The sequence below is a fragment of the Bombina bombina genome, chromosome 6, assembly GCF_027579735.1.
Source record: "Bombina bombina isolate aBomBom1 chromosome 6, aBomBom1.pri, whole genome shotgun sequence".
In the NCBI taxonomy this organism is placed as follows: domain Eukaryota; kingdom Metazoa; phylum Chordata; class Amphibia; order Anura; family Bombinatoridae; genus Bombina; species Bombina bombina.
Window position 1 is genome coordinate 1,126,150,134 of NC_069504.1, and position 20,294 is coordinate 1,126,170,427.

Here is a 20,294-nt window from a genome sequence, read left to right on the forward strand (position 1 = left end):
ACTCCATATTAAACCGTAATAGCCAAACTTGCTCAGACAGCCCTTCTATAGCAGAAGTACTTAGATCCTATTACCAGAATTTGTACAATCTCCGGGATGAGATGGTCTCCCCAGTGGTTTCTGAGGGGATACCTCTGGGATCCCCTATTGACTCCTATCTAGAACCCTTATCTCTCACGACCCTCTCTGATGAGGAAAGAACGAGTCTGGACGCAGACATTTCTACAGAGGAGGTGGCCAAGACTATAGATAGCTTACCGGCAGGTAAAAGCCCAGGCCCAGACGGTTTCAGCGTAAAATACTATAAAAATTTTAAAGACATCCTATCCCCCCGCCTAGCCTCCCTATTTAATAACATCGGAAATTCCCATGATTTCCCATCAACTATGCTCCTTGCGCATGTTACAACCATTCCAAAGCCAGGGAAGTCGACAGACCGGCCTGAAAATTTCAGGCCGATATCCCTCCTTAATGTTGACCTGAAAATTTTTGCAAAAATTTTATCTTCAAGGTTAAACAAATTCTTGCCACAACTAATCTCTCCAGATCAGGTGGGCTTTGTCCCTGGCAGAGAGGCCAGAGACAACACTTTAAAGGCTGCTCTGCTGGTGAACTATGCGCAAGTTAATAACATCCCATCAGTACTTATATCAACGGACGCTGAGAAAGCCTTTGACAGGCTCAATTGGAACTTTCTCAGGGCGGTCCTACTAAAAATGAATTTCGGCCAAACCTTCATCAAAAAAGTCTTCTCTCTATATTCGGGCCCAACCGCACAAGTAAAAGTCAACAATATTCTATCTGACCCTTTTAAAATCTCAAACGGCACACTCCAGGGCTGCCCCTTATCCCCCTTATTGTTCGCCCTCTCCATAGAAATATTAGCACAGAAGATTCGAAACAACCAGAAAATCCCTGGCATTAGGATAGGAGACCAGGAACATAAGGTTTTGCTATATGCGGACGATATCCTTCTATCGGTCACTGACCTGATAACCTCAATCCCGGAAATTCTTCGAGAATTTGAGGAATATGGAAAAGTCTCCAATTTTCATTTGAACCAAGCCAAATCAGAAATTTTAAACATCAACCTACCCCAAACGGACATATGCCGCTTAGCAGATATTTGCAAATTGCGGGTAAAAACGCGGACACTCAAATATCTGGGGATCAACCTCACCCCCAAAACAGAAAGCCTCTTCGAGGCTAATTACACTCAATTATCCCAATCAATTGTGGGCGACCTCTCATCCTGGAGAAACAAACAGATTTCATGGTTGGGTAGGATAGGGGTGGTAAAAATGAATATCCTCCCGAGGATTCTATACTACCTTCAGACTCTCCCTACCCCGTTTCCCAACCAGTACCTATCAAAACTTCAAAGTCAACTGGAGGAATATATATGGGGGGGCATCAGACCTAGGGTTCCCAGAAACACACTATACTTACCTAAAGAGAAGGGCGGGCTGGGCATCCCGAACCTGCTACTTTATAAAAAGGCTATTAATCTCCAACATCAAGTTGAATGGTGTGTCAACTCTAGGGATAAAACTTGGGTCCAGGTGGGACGGGCTATATTGAACACTCAAAATGCAGGCACATTGGGATGGATTTCAAACAAGAACAGACCTAAAATCATTAGCCAGTACCCGCTGCTGAGGGAATTCTTCTCGCAATGGGATAGAACACTAATAGAACATCCGCATATCTCCTCAAATCCTTCTCCTCTTACGCCCTTTACACATAATCCAGACATTCCTTTCCCAGGTATCGCCCTGCCGACTCTTGACAAGACACGACTGGACCAGACCATGTTCCATAGGTTACTACTAAATAACAAACTCAGGAGTCTAGATGAATTGGAGGAGATGGGCCTGAACATACCATGGTTTTTCCACAGGCAGCTTCAGCATTTCGTGCTCACACATAAAAGGATGGGCAGCATCTCCAGACCAGTGAGCCAGACAGAATCATTCTGCCTGTTGACTCGCACTCCCTCACACTTAATCTCAATCATGTACAAGCTACTGTTATCACATAAGGACTGCCATATACCTACCTTTGTTAGACAGTGGAATAGCGAGCTAGACTGCCCTCTCACAGACACAGACTGGCACAAAATATACCACAACCACTCTAAAGCCTCAATATCAGCTAGAACCTTAGAATCCAACTACAAATATCTGTCCCGGTGGTATCTTACACCAGACAAGATTAAAAAAATGTATAAGAAATCAGATGGTAGATGCTGGAGGGGCTGTGGAGAGGTCGGGACTTTTCTCCACATCTGGTGGTCCTGTGATATGATATCTCCATTCTGGAGCTCTGTAATGGATATCATTGACTCCAAATTAAATATTACATTACGCAGAAATCCGGACTTTTTACTATTCCATGGGCTGCCCAAAATGACAGAGAAACCTAAAAAATATCTACTATATATAATGTTAAATAGCGCAAAAGCCCTCATCCCCCAACACTGGAAATCAGATAAAATCCCTCTTGCAGCAGACTGGGAAGCCAAGGTGGACAGACACTTGGCACTAGAAAGATTTCGATATATGAGAGACGATCGAATCGAAATTCATGAATACATGAAAGAGATTTGGAGACCCCTGGTTAGATGAGCTCCTGATACCTCGCCCCTTTTCAATGTAAACACACGCTTGACCTCCTCCTCCCTTCCCCCCCCCCCCCCCCCCCCTTTTTTTTTTTTTTTTTTTTTTTTTTTTTCTCTCCTTCTCTTCCCCCACCCCCCCTATCCCAATGATGAGAACCCCTTCCTTTCCCCTCTCTCCTCTTCACACCCCTTTTTCTCTCTTCCATTTTCGTATTTCCTTTACTCTTACACTATTTCCTCTTTTTCCTCTCACGACGGGCTTCATTATTTCCATTGCCCATCATAATCTCAAGGCAGCAGAGATTCTTGTTGTTTGCTTTCAGTAAAGCATAATAATCACATATCTCAGATGTGAGACGTATGGAAATGTTACAAAGAATTTTGGTTACACATAGATTTTATGAACAATTAGTTTCAGAAATGTAACAAACAACTTACTGTAAGATTTCAGTTCTGTATATTGTTGTTGTATCCTTGCTGACCTTTTATGCTTATGCAATGTATCATGTTTACTTTCAATAAAGTTTCTTTGAAAACGAAAAAAAAAAAAAAGGACAAATCTTTGCTCTTTCTGTTCTTTTTCACAGAAAGATTGCTAGTTTTCCTGATTTTTATTGTTTTGTACAAGCTTTGGTTCGTATAAAACTTGTTATTAAGTCAATTTCTCCTCGGAGTTTGAATTTGGTTCTGGGGGCTCTTCAAGCTCCTCCGTTTGAACCTATGCATTCTCTGGACATTAATTACTTTCTTGGAAAGTTTTGTTCTTTTGGCCATCTCTTCTGCTAGAAGAGTTTCTGAATTATCTGATCTTTCTTGTGAGTCTCCTTTTCTGATTTTTCATCAGGATAAGGCGGTGTTGCGAACTTCTTTTAAATTTTTACCTAAGGTTGTGAATTCTAACAACATTAGTAGAGAAATTGTAGTTCCTTCATTTTGTCCTAATCCTAAGAATTCTAAGGAGAGATTACTGCATTCTTTGGATGTAGTTAGAGCTTTGAAATATTATGTTGAAGCTACTAAGATTTTCCGAAAGACTTCTAGTCTTTTTGTTATCTTTTCCAGTTCTAGGAAAGGTCAGAAGGCCTCTGCCATTTCTTTGGCATCTTGGTTGAAATCTTTAATTCATCATGCTTATGTCGAGTCGGGTAAACTCTGCCTCGAAGGATTACAGCTCATTCTACTAGGTCAGTTTCTACTTCCTGGGCGTTTAGGAATGAAGCTTCGGTTGATCAGATTTGCAAAGCAGCAACTTGATCTTCTTTGCATATTTTTACTAAATTCTACCATTTTGATGTGTTTTCTTCTTCTGAAGCAGTTTTTGGTAGAAAAATACTTCAGGCAGCTGTTTCAGTTTGATTCTTCTGCTTATAATTTCAGGTTTTTTTTTTTCATTATAAGATTTAAACTTTGTTTTGGGTGTGGATTATTTTCAGCGGAATTGGCTGTCTTTATTTTATCCCTCCCTCTCTAGTGACTCTTGCGTGGAAGATCCACATCTTGGGTAGTCATTATCCCATACGTCACTAGCTCATGGACTCTTGCTAATTACATGAAAGAAAACATAATTTATGTAAGAACTTACCTGATAAATTCATTTCTTTCATATTAGCAAGAGTCCATGAGGCCCACCCTTTTTATGGTGGTTATGATTTTTTTGTATAAAGCACAATTATTCCAATTCCTTATTTTTTATGCTTTCGCACTTTTTTCTTATCACCCCACTTCTTGGCTATCCGTTAAACTGATTTGTGGGTGTGGTGAGGGGTGTATTTATAGGCATTTGAGGTTTGGGAAACTTTGCCCCTCCTGGTAGGAATGTATATCCCATACGTCACTAGCTCATGGACTCTTGCTAATATGAAAGAAATGAATTTATCAGGTAAGTTCTTACATAAATTATGTTTTTCATTACTTAAGACACTCTCAGCTATGGTTTGGCACTTTATGTATTAATATAAAGTTCTAAATATATGTATTGTACTTATTTTTATTCGCCATGAGTCAGGTTTATGTATATTTCCTTTCTCCAACATTGATGTGTCCGGTCCACGGCGTCATCCTTACTTGTGGGAATATCTCTTCCCCAACAGGAAATGGCAAAGAGCCCAGCAAAAAGCTGTCCATATAGTCCCTCCTAGGCTCCGCCCACCCCAGTCATTCTCTTTTCCGTTGCACAGGCAACATCTCCACGGAGATGGTTAAGAGTATGTGGTGTTTAGTTGTAGCTTTTTTATTCTACTATCAAGAGTTTGTTATTTTAAAATAGTGCTGGTATGTACTATTTACTCTGAAACAGAAAAAGATGAAGAGTTCTGTTTGTGAGAGGAAGATGATTTTAGCAGCAGTAACTAAAATCAATTGCTGTTTCCACATAGGACTGTTGAGATGAAGTAACTTCAGTTGGGGGAAACAGTTAGCAGACTTTTCTGCTTAAGGTATGACTAGCCATATTTCTAACAAGACTGTGTAATGCTGGAAGGCTGTCATTTCCCCTCATGGGGACTGGTAAGTCATTTTCTTAGTCTCAAACAGAATAAAGGGCTTAATATGGGCTATAAAACTGGTAGACACTTTTATGGGCAAAATCGATTGCTTTATTTGGGCATTTTATACATCTTTATGTTGAAATTCACACTAATAAACTTTGGGGAACGTTTTTTAACGTCAGGCACTGGGTTAGACACCTTTCCAGTCAGGAAGGGCCTTCCCTGTTGTAGGCTGAGCCTCATTTTCACGCCATTACTGCGCAGTTACTTTTGAGAGCAAGACATGCAGATGCATGTGTGTGGATCTGAAAGTAGTTGAAAAGGTTCCTAGAAGGCTTCATTTGGTATCGTATTCCCCCCTGGGTTTGGTAAAGTCGCAGCAAAGGCTGTAGCTGGGACTGTAGAGGGGTTAAAACTATAACCGGCTCCGGTTTCTTCATTTTAAGGGTTAAAGCTCTGAAATTTGGGGTGCAATACTTTCAATGCTTTAAGACACTGGTGAAAATTTGGTAAATTTTGAACAATTCCTTCATAGTTTTTCACATATTCAGTAATAAAGTGTGCCCTGTTTAAAATTTAAAGAGACAGTAACATTTTTGTTTTAAATGGTTTTTGTACTTTATTGACAAGTTTAAGCCTGTTTAACATGTCTGTGCCTTCAGATAAGCTATGTTCTATATGTATGAAAGCCAATGTGTCTCCCCCTTCAAAATTGTGTGATAATTGTGCCATAGCGTCCAAACAAAGTAAGGACAGTACTGCCACACATAGTAAAGTTGCCCAAGATGATTCATCAGATGAAGGGAGTAGACATAGTTCTACATCATCTCCTTCTGTGTCTATGCCAGTTTTGCCCACGCAGGAGGCCCCTAGTACTTCTAGCGCGCCAATGCTTATTACTATGCAACAATTGACGGCAGTAATGGATAACTCCATAGCAAATATTTTATCCAAAATGCCTGCATATCAGAGAAAGCGCTTTTGCTCTGTTTTAAACACTGTAGAGCAGGAGGGCGCTGATGATAATTGCTCTGTCATACCCTCACACCAATCTGAAGGGGCCATGAGGGAGGTTTTGTCAGACGGGGAAATTTCAGATTCAGGTAGAATTTCTCAACAGGCAGAACCTGATGTTGTGACATTTAAATTTAAATTAGAGCATCTCCGCGCACTGCTTAAGGAGGTGTTATCTACTCTGGATGATTGTGACAACCTGGTCATTCCAGAAAAATTATGCAAGATGGACAAGTTCCTAGAGGTTCCGGTGCACCCTGACGCTTTCCCTATACCCAAGCGGGTGGCGGACATAGTGAATAAGGAGTGGGAGAAGCCCGGCATACCTTTTGTTCCCCCTCCTATATTTAAGAAATTATTTCCTATGGTCGACCCCAGAAAGGACTTATGGCAGACAGTCCCTAAGGTCGAGGGGGCAGTTTCTACTCTAAACAAGCGCACTACTATTCCTATCGAGGATAATGGTGCTTTCAAAGATCCTATGGATAAAAAATTGGAGGGTTTGCTTAAAAAGATTTTTGTACAGCAAGGTTACCTCCTGCAACCCATTTCGTGCATTGTTCCTGTCACTACAGCAGCGTGGTTCTGGTTCGAGGAACTAGAAAAGTCGCTCAGTAGAGAGACTCCGTATGAGGAGGTTATGGACAGAGTTCACGCACTCAAGTTGGCTAATTCTTTTATTTTAGATGCCGCTTTGCAGTTAGCTAGATTAGCGGCGAAAAATTCAGGGTTTGCAATTGTGGCGCGCAGAGCGCTTTGGCTAAAGTCTTGGTCAGCGGATGTATCTTCCAAGACAAAATTGCTTCCCCTTCAAGGGTAAAACTCTCTTTGGGCCAGAATTGAAAGAGATTATCTCAGACATCACTGGGGGAAAGGGCCACGCTCTCCCACAAGATAGGCCTTTCAAAGCCAAGAATAAGTCTAATTTTCGTTCCTTTCGCAATTTCAGGACCGGACCGGCCTCCAACTCTGCATCCTCTAAACAAGAGGGTAATGCTTCGCAAACCAAACCAGCTTGGAAACCGATGCAAGGCTGGAACAAGGGTAAGCAGGCCAAGAAGCCTGCTGCTGCTAACAAAACAGCATGAAGGAGTAGCCCCTGATCCGGGACCGGATCTTGTAGGGGGCAGACTCTCTCTCTTTGCTCAGGCTTGGGCAAGAGATGTTCAGGATCCCTGGGCACTAGAATTAGTTTCTCAGGGTTATCTTCTGGAATTCAAGGAACTACCCCCAAGGGGAAGGTTCCACATGTCTCGCTTATCTTCAAACCAAATAAAGAGACAGGCATTCTTACATTGTGTAGAAGACCTGTTAAAAATGGGAGTGATACACCCAGTTCCAACGGCGGAACAAGGAATGGGATTTTACTCAAATCTGTTTGTAGTTCCCAAAAAAGAGGGAACTTTCAGACCAATTCTGGATTTAAAGATCCTAAAAAAATTTCTCAGAGTGCCATCGTTCAAAATGGAAACCATTCGAACGATTCTACCTACAATCCAGGAGGGTCAATTTATGACTACCGGGGATCTAAAGGATGCGTATCTACATATTCCTATCCACAAAGATCATCATCAGTTCCTAAGGTTCGCCTTTCTGGACAAACATTACCAGTTTGTGGCTCTCCCATTCGGGTTAGCCACTGCTCCAAGGATCTTCACAAAGGTACTCGGGTCCCTTCTAGCGGTTCTAAGACCAAGGGGCATTGCAGTAGCACCTTACTTGGACGACATTCTAATACAAGCGTCGTCTCTTTCAAAGGCAAAGGCTCACACAGACATCGTTCTGGCCTTTCTCAGATCTCACGGATGGAAAGTGAACATAGAAAAAAGTTCCCTGTCTCCGTCGACAAGAGTTCCTTTCTTGGGAACAATAATAGATTCTTTAGAAATGAGGATTTTCCTGACAGAAGTCAGAAAGTCAAAACTTCTAAACGCTTGTCAAATTTTTCATTCTGTTCCACGTCCTTCCATAGCTCAGTGCATGGAAGTAGTAGGGTTGATGGTTGCAGCAATGGACATAGTTCCTTTTGCGCGAATTCATCTAAGACCATTACAACTGTGCATGCTGAAACAGTGGAATGGGGTCTATACAGACTTGTCTCCAGTGATTCAAGTAGATCAGAAGACCAGAGACTCACTCCGTTGGTGGCTAACCCTGGACCACCTGTCCCAGGGAATGAGGTTCCGCAGACCAGAGTGGGTCATCGTCACGACCAACGCCAGTCTAGTGGGCTGGGGCGCGGTCTGGGAATCCCTGAAAGCTCAGGGACTATGGTCTCGGGAAGAGTCTCTTCTCCCGATAAACATTCTGGAACTGAGAGCGATATTCAATTCTCTCAGGGCTTGGCCTCAACTAGCAAAGGCCAGATTCATAAGATTCCAATCAGACAACATGACGACTGTTGCTTATATCAATCATCAGGGGGGAACAAGGAGTTCCCTGGCGATGAGAGAAGTGACCAAAATAATAAAATGGGCGGAGGATCACTCCTGCCACCTATATGCGATCCACATCCCAGGAGTGGAAAACTGGGAGGCGGGTTATCTGAGTCGTCAGACATTCCATCCGGGGGAGTGGGAACTCCACCCGGAGATCTTTGCCCAGTTAACTCAATTATGGGGCATTCCAGACATGGATCTGATGGCGTCTCGTCAGAACTTCAAGGTTCCTTGCTACGGGTCCAGATCCAGGGATCCCAAGGCGACTCTAGTGGATGCATTAGTAGCGCCTTGGACCTTCAACCTAGCTTATGTGTTTCCACCGTTTCCTCTCATTCCCAGGCTGGTAGCCAGGATCAAGCAGGAGAGGGCCTCGGTGATCTTGATAGCTCCTGCGTGGCCACGCAGGACTTGGTATGCAGACCTGGTGAATATGTCATCGGTTCCACCATGGAAGCTACCTTTGAGACAGGATCTTCTTGTACAGGGTCCATTCGAACATCCAAATCTAGTCTTTCTCCAGCTGACGGCTTGGAAATTGAACGCTTGATTCTATCAAAGCGTGGGTTTTCAGATTCCGTGATAGATACTCTGGTTCAAGCCAGAAAACCGGTAACTAGAAAAATTTACCATAAAATATGGAAAAGATATATCTGCTGGTGTGAATCCAAGGGATTCTTATGGAATAAGATCAAAATTCCTAGGATCCTTTCCTTTCTACAAGAAGGTTTGGATAAGGGATTATCAGCGAGTTCTCTAAAGGGACAGATTTCTGCTTTATCTGTCTTGTTACACAAACGACTGGCAGCTGTGCCAGATGTTCAAGCATTTGTTCAGGCTTTGGTTAGGATCAAGCCTGTTTACAGACCTTTGACTCCTCCCTGAAGTCTAAATCTAGTTCTTTCAGTTCTCCAAGGGGTTCCGTTTGAACCTTTACATTCCATAGATATTAAGTTGTTATCTTTGAAAGTTTTGTTTTTAGTTGCTATTTCTTCTGCTAGAAGAGTTTCTGAGTTATCTGCTCTGCAGTGTACTCCGCCCTATCTGGTGTTCCATTCAGATAAGGTTGTTTTGCGTACTAAGCCTGGTTTTCTTCCAAAGGTTGTTTCCAACAAGAATATTAACCAGGAGATAGTTGTACCTTCTTTGTGTCCGAATCCAGTTTCAAAGAAGGAACGTTTGTTACACAATTTGGATGTAGTCCGTGCTCTAAAATTCTATTTAGAAGCTACTAAAGATTTCAGACAATCATCTTCTCTGTTTGTCGTCTATTCTGGTAAAAGGAGAGGTCAAAAAGCGACTTCTACCTCTCTTTCCTTTTGGCTTAAAAGCATCATCCGATTGGCTTACGAGACTGCCGGACGGCAGCCTCCTGAAAAGATCACAGCTCACTCTACTAGGGCTGTGGCTTCCACATGGGCCTTCAAGAACGAGGCTTCTGTTGATCAGATATGTAAGGCAGCGACTTGGTCTTCCCTGCACACTTTTGCCAAATTTTACAAATTTGATACTTTTGCTTCTTCGGAGGCTATTTTTGGGAGAAAGGTTTTGCAAGCCGTGGTGCCTTCTGTTTAGGTAACCTGATTTGCTCCCTCCCTTCATCCGTGTCCTAAAGCTTTGGTATTGGTTCCCACAAGTAAGGATGACGCCGTGGACCGGACACACCAATGTTGGAGAAAACAGAATTTATGCTTACCTGATAAATTACTTTCTCCAACGGTGTGTCCGGTCCACGGCCCGCCCTGGTTTTTTAATCAGGTTTGATGAATTAATTTCTTTAACTACAGTCACCACGGCACCCTATAGTTTCTCCTGTTTTTTCCTCCTGTCCGTCGGTCGAATGACTGGGGTGGGCGGAGCCTAGGAGGGACTATATGGACAGCTTTTTGCTGGGCTCTTTGCCATTTCCTGTTGGGGAAGAGATATTCCCACAAGTAAGGATGACGCCGTGGACCGGACACACCGTTGGAGAAAGTAATTTATCAGGTAAGCATAAATTCTGTTTTTGCAGACTTTCTATTTTCTAAATTGGGAAAACATATTTAGAAAGTAATTTTTTCTTACCTGGGGTATAGTCTTTTCTTCAAAATTGACTGTTTTTCATTAATTTTTACGGGCAAAATTAGGCTCGCTAGGCCGCAAAATGCTGATATTTATTGCGTCATTCTTGGCGCGAGAATTTTTTAGGGGCGAAGGTACGTTCGTGATGCAAATTCGTCATTTCCGGCATCTTAGTTGACGCCAGGTCTCCTTGCACAAGGTTGCGTCTGCCAAGCGAGTTGCGTCATTTCTGGATGTTGTTAGCACCAAAAAACTTCACTTGGCGCAAATAATTTAATTATTTAAACCCCACTTCCGATATGCCTCTTGCTTTTTTCTATGCTCAGAGGGCTATGCTGTTTGCCTTTTTTCCCCATTCCTGAAACTGCCATATAAGGAAATTAATAATTTTGCTTTATATGTTTTTTCTCTTGCATTTGCAAGATCTCTCAATCCGATCCTGTCTCAAAAATCACTGTTGGATCCCTGCTGCCTGATAACAGTTCTACCAAAGATAAGTGTATCTGTTGTAAGTTAGCGGAGATTATATCTCCAGCTGTAGTATGTTACAGTTGTCATGATAAGCTTTTACATGCAAATAATGTATCCATCAGTACTAGTACAATGCCTGTTGTTCCTTCAACATCTAATGTACATGATATCCCTGTGAATGTAAAAGATTTTATTGCTGATGTGATTCAGAAGGCTTTGTCTGCTATTTCGCCTTCTAATAAACGTAAAAGGTCTTTTAAAACTTCTCATAAAGTTGATGAAATTTCAAATTACCGACAATATACTGAATTATCCTCCTCTGATGAGGATCTATCTGATTCAGAAGATCCTACCTCAGATATTGACACTGACAAATCTACTTATCTCTTTAAGATGGAGTATATTCGTTCCTTGTTAAAGGAGGTGTTGATTACTTTGGATATTGAGGAAACTAGTCCTCTTGATACTAAAACTAGTAAACGTTAAAATTCTGTTTATAAACCTCCTATGGTTACTCCAGAGGTTTTTCCAGTTTCTAATGCTATTTCTGATATGATTTCAAAGGAATGGAATAGGCCTGGTACTTCTTTTATTCCTTTTTCTAGGTTTAAAAAGTTGTATCCTTTGCCAGCAATTGGATTGGAGTTTTGGGAAAAAAATCCCCAAAATTGATGGGGCTATTTCTACTCTTGCCAAACATTCTACTATCCCTTTGGAAGATAGTACTTCCTTTAAGGATCCTTTAGATGGGAAACTTGAATCTTATCTAAGGAAAGCTTATTTATATTCTGGCTATCTTCTCAGGCCTGCCATTTCTATGGCTGTTGTTGCAGCTGCATCAACTTTCTGGTTGGAAAGCTTAGCGCAACAGGAAACAGATCCTGATTTGTCTAGCATTGTTCGCTTGCTTCAACATGCTTATCATTTTATCTGTGATGCTATTCTTGATATCATCAATATTGATGTTAAATCTATGTCTTTAGCTATTTTAGCTAGAAGAGCTTTGTGGCTCAAGTATTGGAATGCCTACATGGTATCCAAGTCTAGATTACTATCTCTTTCTTTCCAAGGTAACAATTTATTTGGTTCTCAGTTGGATTCAATTATTTCAACTGTCACTGGGGGGAAAGGAGTTATTTTACCTCAGTAAAAAGATCTAAGGGTAAATCTAAAGCTTCTAATCGTTATCGTTCTTTTCGACAGAATAAGGAACAGAAACCAAATCCTTCCCCCCAAAGAATCTGGTTCCAATTGGAAACCTTCAGGTTGGAATAAATCCAAGCCTTTTAAGAACCCAAAGCCAGCCCCCAAGTCTGCATGATGGTGCGGCCCTCATTACAGCTCAGCTGGTGGGGGGCAGATTAAATTTTTTCCAAAACATTTGGGCAGATTATGTTCAAAATCATTGGATTCAGAGTATTGTCTCTCAAGGGTATTGGATAGGATTCAGAGTAAGACCTTCTGTGAGAAGATTTTTTCTCACACGCGTTCCAGCAAATCCAGTGAAGGCTCAGGCTTTTCTGAAGTGTGTTTCAGATCTAGAGCTTTCAGGGGTAATCATACCAGTTCAGTTTCAGGAACCGGGTTTGGGGTTTTATTCAAATCTTTTCATTGTCCCAAAGAAAGAAAATTCATTCAGGCCAATTCTGGATCTGAAAATTTTGAATCGAAGAGTGCCAACTTTCAAAATGGTGACTATAAGGACTATTCTGCCTTTTATTCAGCAAGGTCATTATATGTCCACGATAGACTTACAGGATGCATATCTTCATATTCCGATTCATCCAGATCACTATCAGTTTCTGAGATTCTCTTTTCTAGACAAGCATTACCAATTTGTCGCTCTTCCATTTTGGCCTAGCGACAGCTCCAATAATTTTTTCAAAAGTTCTCAGTGCCCTACTCTCTGTAATCAGGGTATTGCAGTGTTTCCTTATTTGGACGATATCTTGGTACTAGCTCAGTCTTTACATTCTGCCGAATCTCACACAAATCAACTAGTGTTGTTTCTTCAAAGACATGGTTGGAGGATTAATTTACCAAAAAGTTCCTTGATTCCTCAGACAAGGGTCACCTTTGTAGGTTTTCAGATAGATTCAGTGTCCATGACTCTGTCTCTAACAGACAAGAGATGAATAAAATTTGGTTTCAGCTTGTCGGAACCTTCAGTCTCAATCATTCCCTTTAGTGGCTATGTGCATGGAAGTTTTAGGTCTCATGACTGCAGCATCGGATGCAATCCCCTTTGCTCATTTTCATATGAGACCTCTCCAGCTTTGGATGCTGAAACAATGGTGCAGGGATTATACAAAGATATCACAGTTAATATCCTTAAATCCCATTGTTCGACTCTCTCTGACTTGGTGGATAGACCACAATCGTATAGTTCAAGGGGCCTCTTTTGTTCGTCCAACCTGGACTGTAATCACAACAGATGCAAGTCTTTCAGGTTGGGGAGCTGTCTGGGGATCTATGACAGCACAAGGAGTTTGGAAGGTTACCAATCAATATTTTAGAACTCTGTGCTATTTTCAGGACTCTTCAGGTTTGGCCTCTGTTGAAGAGAGAACCATTCATTTGTTTTCAGACAGACAATATCACAACTGTGGCATATGTCAATCATCAGGGTGGGACTCACAGTCCCCTAGCTATGAAATAAGTATCTCGGATACTTTCTTGGGCGGAGTCCAGCTCTTGTTTAATTTCTGCAGTACATATCCCAGGTGTAGACAATTGGGAAGTGGATTATCTCAGCCATTAGACTTTACATCTGGGGGAGTGGTCTCTCCATCCAGATGTGTTTTTTTGATTGTTCAGATGTGGGGTCTTCCAGAAATAGATCTGATGGCTTTCCATCTAAACAAGAAACTTCCCAGGTACTTGTCCGGGTCCAGGGATCCTCAGGCGGAGTCGGTGGATGCGTTAGCAGTTCCTTGGTTTTAACAACCTGCTTATATCTTCTCGCCTTTAGTTCTTCTTCCAAGAGTGATCTCCAAGATCATCATGGAACAATCGTTTGTGTTTCTGGTAGCACCAGCATGGCCTCACAGGTTCTGGTATGTGGATCTTGTCCGGATGTCCAGTTGCCAACCTTGGCCACTTCCTTTAAGACCAGACCTTCTGTCTCAAGGACCGTTTTTTCCATCAGGATCTCAAATCATTAAAATTGAAGGTATGGAAATTGAACGCTTATTGCTTAGTCATAGAGGTTTCTCTGACTTAATGATTAATACTATGTTACAGGCTCGTAAATCTGTTTCTAGGAACATTTATTATCGAGTTTGGAAGACTTATATTTCATGGTGTTCTTCTCATAAATTCTCCTGGCAATCTTTTAGAATTCCTAGAATTTTACAGTTCCTTCAGGATGGTTTGGATAAAGGTTTGTCTGCAAGTTCCTTGAAGGGACAAATCTCTGCTCTTTCTCCAACATTGGTGTGTCCGGTCCACGGCGTCATCCTTACTTGTGGGATATTCTCTTCCCCAACAGGAAATGGCAAAGAGTCCCAGCAAAGCTGGTCACATGATCCCTCATAGGCTCCGCCCACCCCAGTCATTCGACCGACGGACAGGAGGAAATATATATAGGAGAAACCATATGATACCGTGGTGACTGTAGTTAGAGAAAATAATTCATCAGACCTGATTAAAAAACCAGGGCGGGCCGTGGACCGGACACACCGTTGGAGAAAGTAATTTATCAGGTAAGCATAAATTCTGTTTTCTGCAACATTGGTGTGTCCGGTCCACGGCGTCATCCTTACTTGTGGGAACCAATACCAAAGCTTTAGGACACGGATGAAGGGAGGGAGCAAATCAGGTCACCTAAATGGAAGGCACCACGGCTTGCAAAACCTTTCTCCCAAAAATTGCCTCCGAAGAAGCAAAAGTATCAAATTTGTAAAATTTGGCAAAAGTGTGCAGTGAAGACCAAGTCGCTGCCTTACATATCTGGTCAACAGAAGCCTCGTTCTTGAAGGCCCATGTGGAAGCCACAGCCCTAGTGGAGTGAGCTGTGATTCTTTCAGGAGGCTGCCGTCCGGCAGTCTCATAAGCCAATCGGATAATGCTTTTAAGCCAAAAGGAAAGCGAGGTAGAAGTCGCTTTTTGACCTCTCCTTTTACCAGAATAAACAACAAACAAGGAACACCAAAAAACTCTTAACCATCTCCGTGGAGATGTTGCCTGTGCAACGGCAAAGAGAATGACTGGGGTGGGCGGAGCCTAGGAGGGATCATGTGACCAGCTTTGCTGGGACTCTTTGCCATTTCCTGTTGGGGAAGAGAATATCCCACAAGTAAGGATGACGCCGTGGACCGGACACACCGTTTGAGAAAGTAATTTATCAGGTAAGCATAAATTCTGTTTTATTTCACAGAAAGATTGCTAAGCTTTCTGATATTCACTGTTTTGTGCAGGCTTTAGTCCGTATCAAGCCTGTCATTAAATCAATCTCTCCTCCTTGGAGTCTTAATTTGGTTTTGAAGGCTTTACAGGCTCCTCCTTTTGAGCCTATGCATTCTTTGGATATTAAACTACTTTCTTGGAAAGTGTTGTTCCTTTTGGCTATCTCTTCTGCTAGATGAGTTTCCGAGTTATCTGCTCTTTCTTGTAAATCTCCTTTTCTGATTTTCCATCAGGATAAGACAGTTTTGCGGTCTTCATTTAAATTTTTACCTAAAGTTGTGAATTCTAACATTAATAGGGAAATTGTTGTTCCCTCTTTGTGTCCTAATCCTAAGAATTCTTTGAAGAGATCCTTACATTCTCTGGATGTAGTAAGAGCTTTGAAATATTATGTTGAAGCTACTAAAGATTTCAGGAAGACTTCTAGTCTATTTGTTGTCTTTCTGGTCCTAGGAAAGGTCAGAAAGCTTCTGCCATTTCCTTGGCATCCTGGTTAAAGCTTTTGATTCATCAGGCTTATTTGGAGTCAGGTCAGGCCCTGCCTCAGAGAATCACAGCTCATTATACTAGATCAGTTTCTAGTTTGTGGGCTTTTAAGAATGAAGCTTCAGTTGATCAGATTTGCAAAGCAGCAACTTGGTCTTCTTTGCATACATTTACTAAATTCTACCGTTTTTATGTATTTGCCTCTTCTGAAGCAGTTTTTGGTAGAAAGGTTCTTCAGGCAGCTGTTTCAGTTTGATTCCTCTGCTTATGTTTTAAGTTTTTTCTTTTCAATTATGAGGAAAACTTATTTTTTTTGGATGTGGATTTAATTTTTTCAGCGGAAAATGGCTGTTTTATTTTTATCCCTCCCTCTCTACTGCCTCTTCTGTGGTGTTCCACATCTTGGGTATTAATATCCCATACGTCACTGGCTCATGGACACTTACCAATTACATGAAAGAAAACATAATTTATGTAAGAACTTACCTGATAAATTAATTTCCTTCATATTGGCAAGATGGTGGTTATGTTTTTTTGTATAAAGCACAATTATATTTCCAGTTCCTTTTTTTGATGCTTTTTACTCCTTTTTCTATCACCCCACTACTTGGCTATTCGTTAAACTGAATTGTGGGTGTGGTGAGGGGTGTATTTATAGGCATTTTGAGGTTTGGGAAACTTTTCCCCTCCATAAATTGTTTTTGTACAATATTTAAGTATTAGGGTCTACAAAGCATTGGGCACCTTGTGTGTAACCTAGGTAACCTTCCCAGTTGAGTCCAATTAAAAAGCACTGTAAAAAGCACTGAGATAAGGGGCGGTCTGCAGAGGTTTAGTTGCAAGGTAATCAGAGGTAAAAAGTGCATTAATATAAGTGTTGGTTATGCCAAACTGGAGATGGGTAATAAAGGGATTATCTATCTTTTTAAATAATAACAATTCTGCAGTAGACTGTCCCTTTAATAATAAAAAGTATATTGCAAAGTTGTTTTTTACTACTCCTAATTAAACGTTTTGTTACGATATAAAAAGTATGCAAAGAGACCCAACATTTCTTTCATGATTCACAATTTTAAAAAACTGTCCTATTTACTTCTATTATCTAATTTGCTTCATTCTCTTGGTATTATTTGTTGAAGAAACAGCAATGCACATGGGTGAGCCAATAACACAAGGTATATATGTGCAGCCACCAATCAGCAGCTCCTGAACCTATCTAGGTATGCTTTTTCAACAAAGGATACCAAGAGAACAAAAATTAGATAATAGAAGTAAATTAAAATGTTGTTTACAATCACATGGATTGATACTGTTATTGTTGAGTATTAATTGTATCAATAGCAAAAGCCCATTTGTAGAGAACGGGATTAAAGGGACGGTAAACATCTTGAGATTTTTATATGAAATATAAGGGCTGCCTATAAATGTATGGCTGTTAAAGGGACAGTATACTGTAAAATTGTTTTTTTCTTAATGTATTTCTAATGACTTGTTATACCAGCTGCAGAGTACAAAATGTATGAGAAATTGCAATTTTAGGTTTATTTATGTGTATGAAATAGCTGGGTTTGTGCTTTGAAACCACAGCCTATTACAATGGGCTTAGCTTGCAGGTAAAATAAGATCTCATTATGTTATCACTTTCTGTACACACACACTTGCTTACTTATCTTTTATATTTGTCTGTAAACCAAAGCTCAATACTTAGAGAGAACAATGGAAAATTATAATTGTATTAGTTTTTTACTACCCCCCACTGGGAATGTAATTTATTTTGCTGGTTGTGTTTATTTGGGCTTATCAATAGCCTGGACTTAAGTATAAAAACTTTCAGTATAGGTGGGGTACCACTGGCCAAATCGGCTTTTTCAAAGGCCGAAATAAAGGTTAAGGAACTACTTGTAAACAATTTAATACTCTCCAGCAGGTAAAATAGATCATTGCAAACAAATTCAAGGGGAGAACATTTTTGGTAAACTGTCCTTTTAAGCACAAAATAATCCCTTTTAAATGTCCAGTAGCACAGGCCAGGTTTAAAGGGACAATGAACCCAATTATTTTCTTTCGTGATTCAGATATAGTATGCAATTTTAAGGGACTTTCTAATTTACAAGTATTAGTTTTTCTTTGTTCTCTTGCTATCTTTATTTGAAAAAGAAGGCACCTTAGCGGGGTTTTTTTGGTTCAGGACTCTGGACAGCACTTTTTTATTGGTGGATGAATTTATCCACCAATCAGCAAGAACAACCCAGGTTGTTCACCAAAAATGGGCCGCCATCTAAACTTACATTCTTGCATTTCAAATAAAGATACCAAGAGAATGAAGAAAATTTGATAATTGGAGTAAATTAGAAAGTTGCTTAAAATGTCATGATCTATTTGAATCCTGAAAGAAAAAATTAAGTTCAGTGTCCCTTTAAGTAAGGTTTCAGGTAGTCTGGTGTTCATCCCTGCAGAGGACACTATTGCGTTGTCCCACCTGCCAGAAGGCACCAAAGCGCACATTTTTAGTAAAAGGGACACTAAACCCAATTTTTTTTCTTTCATGATTCAGATAGAGCAGCAATTTTAAGCAACTTTCTAATTAACTTCTATTATCGATTTCTCTTCGTTTTTACTTTCTTTATTTGAAAAAGAAGGCATCTAAGCGAAGGAGCCAGACAATCTTTGGTTCAGCCCCTGGACAGCACTTGTTTATTGGTGCTGTCCAATCAGCAAGGACAACCCAGGTTGTGAAGCAAAAATGGACCGGCTTCTAAACTTACATTATTGCTTTTCAAATAAAGATAGCAAGAGAATGAAGAAAAATTGATAATGGGTGTAAATTAGAAAGTTTCTTAAAACTTCTGCTCTATCTGAATCATGAAAGAAAAAATATGGGTTCCGCGTCCCTTTAATTTATTTTTTCCCTGGGACCACAAACGAGTGCAGTGGGCCACACGTGGCCATCCCTGCTCATTAGCAACACAACGTTAATGCTCTTGTAATTACAAGGCGTTTACTGCCCCTTTTAACTTTTTTTTTTTTTTCTACTTAAAAAGAACAAGAAGATCTGTGCTAAATGAACACATATTTTATTGATCTTTAAAAGGACACTAAGCACCTTGTTTTTGTGTAAAACGTGTGCTTGTCCCACACTCCCTAGAGAGGCCAAAGAGCAAATGATACAACCTGTGAATCTGGTGTTTTACAGATTTGTATTTTCTGCCTCTTCGGGGCGGGTTAGCAAAATCATTCTGAGGCTTCACTGAAACATTATGCCTGTGTCACTTCTGTTCTTTACTACAAACATTAGTTTTACTTAAAGTAAATATTAATACTTCTCTTGTATGGTTTTGTCCTCGGGAAATAAAGGGGTAAATGCTGAACTGATGCTGTATCAGCTGAGCAATCTGTATTAGCCTCTGCCTATTTTGAAGCCCAGTATTCTTTTTAATATGTTGAATAGGTTTATATATTGAGATTGATCACATTCTCTGTCTATATAGTTGAATGTTTAATGATTTCACCTTTTTTTGTTTGTTTTGTTTTTTAGGCAGAAGAGACTAGAAATAGCTATGAATGAGGAAGGCTTGGGGGATGAAGAGGTAAAGACACTGAGCTCTGTCCCTCTAGAAAGTCTTTATCTTGCACTAGGATTATTGTTTATAGGTCATAATGAAACCGGATGTGTCAGCTAAAGAATGAATGTATTTCATGTTGTCATACATGACCTGGACTGTGTGAGGAAGATGAGAAGATGAATCATGTTGCACTCTGCAAGACGCATTGAGAAACATCTTGCATTAATATGTATTTCTTTTACAAAGATATGACGAGTCCATGGATTTCATCCTTATTTGTGGGATATTAACCTCCTGCTAACAGGAAGTGGCAAAGAGCACCACAGCAGAGCTGTATATATAGCCCCTCCCCTTCCCCTCCACCCCCAGTCATTCTCTTTGCCTGTGTTATACTAGGAAGACATGGTAAAGGGAGGTGTTAGTTTTAGTTTCTTCAATCAAGAAGTTTTTTATTTTAAATGGTACCGGTGCGTACTATTTCTTTCATGTAATTGGCAAGAGTCCATGAGCTAGTGACGTATGGGATATACATTCCTACCAGGAGGGGCAAAGTTTCCCAAACCTCAAAATGCCTATAAATACACCCTCACCACACCCACAATTCAGTTTTACAAACTTTGCCTCCCATGGAGGTGGTGAAGTAAGTTTGTGCTAGATTTCTACGTTGATATGCGCTTCGCAGCAGGCTGAAGCCCGGTTTTCCTCTCAGGGTGCAGTGAATGTCAGAGGGATGTGAAGAGAGTATTGC

General features: G+C 40.7%; 1 protein-coding gene across 2 annotated transcripts in view; it reads left to right on the forward strand.

The window, feature by feature from the left end:
• The window catches only part of STK38L (serine/threonine kinase 38 like), a 205,875-nt gene that overhangs the window by 102,055 nt on the left and 83,526 nt on the right, over positions 1-20,294 (forward strand). For both annotated transcript variants that reach the window (XM_053719097.1, XM_053719096.1), the window contains one exon: positions 19,519-19,570. In XM_053719097.1, the coding sequence (XP_053575072.1) occupies positions 19,519-19,570 (52 nt within the window). The remainder of the gene's footprint in view (positions 1-19,518; positions 19,571-20,294) is intronic.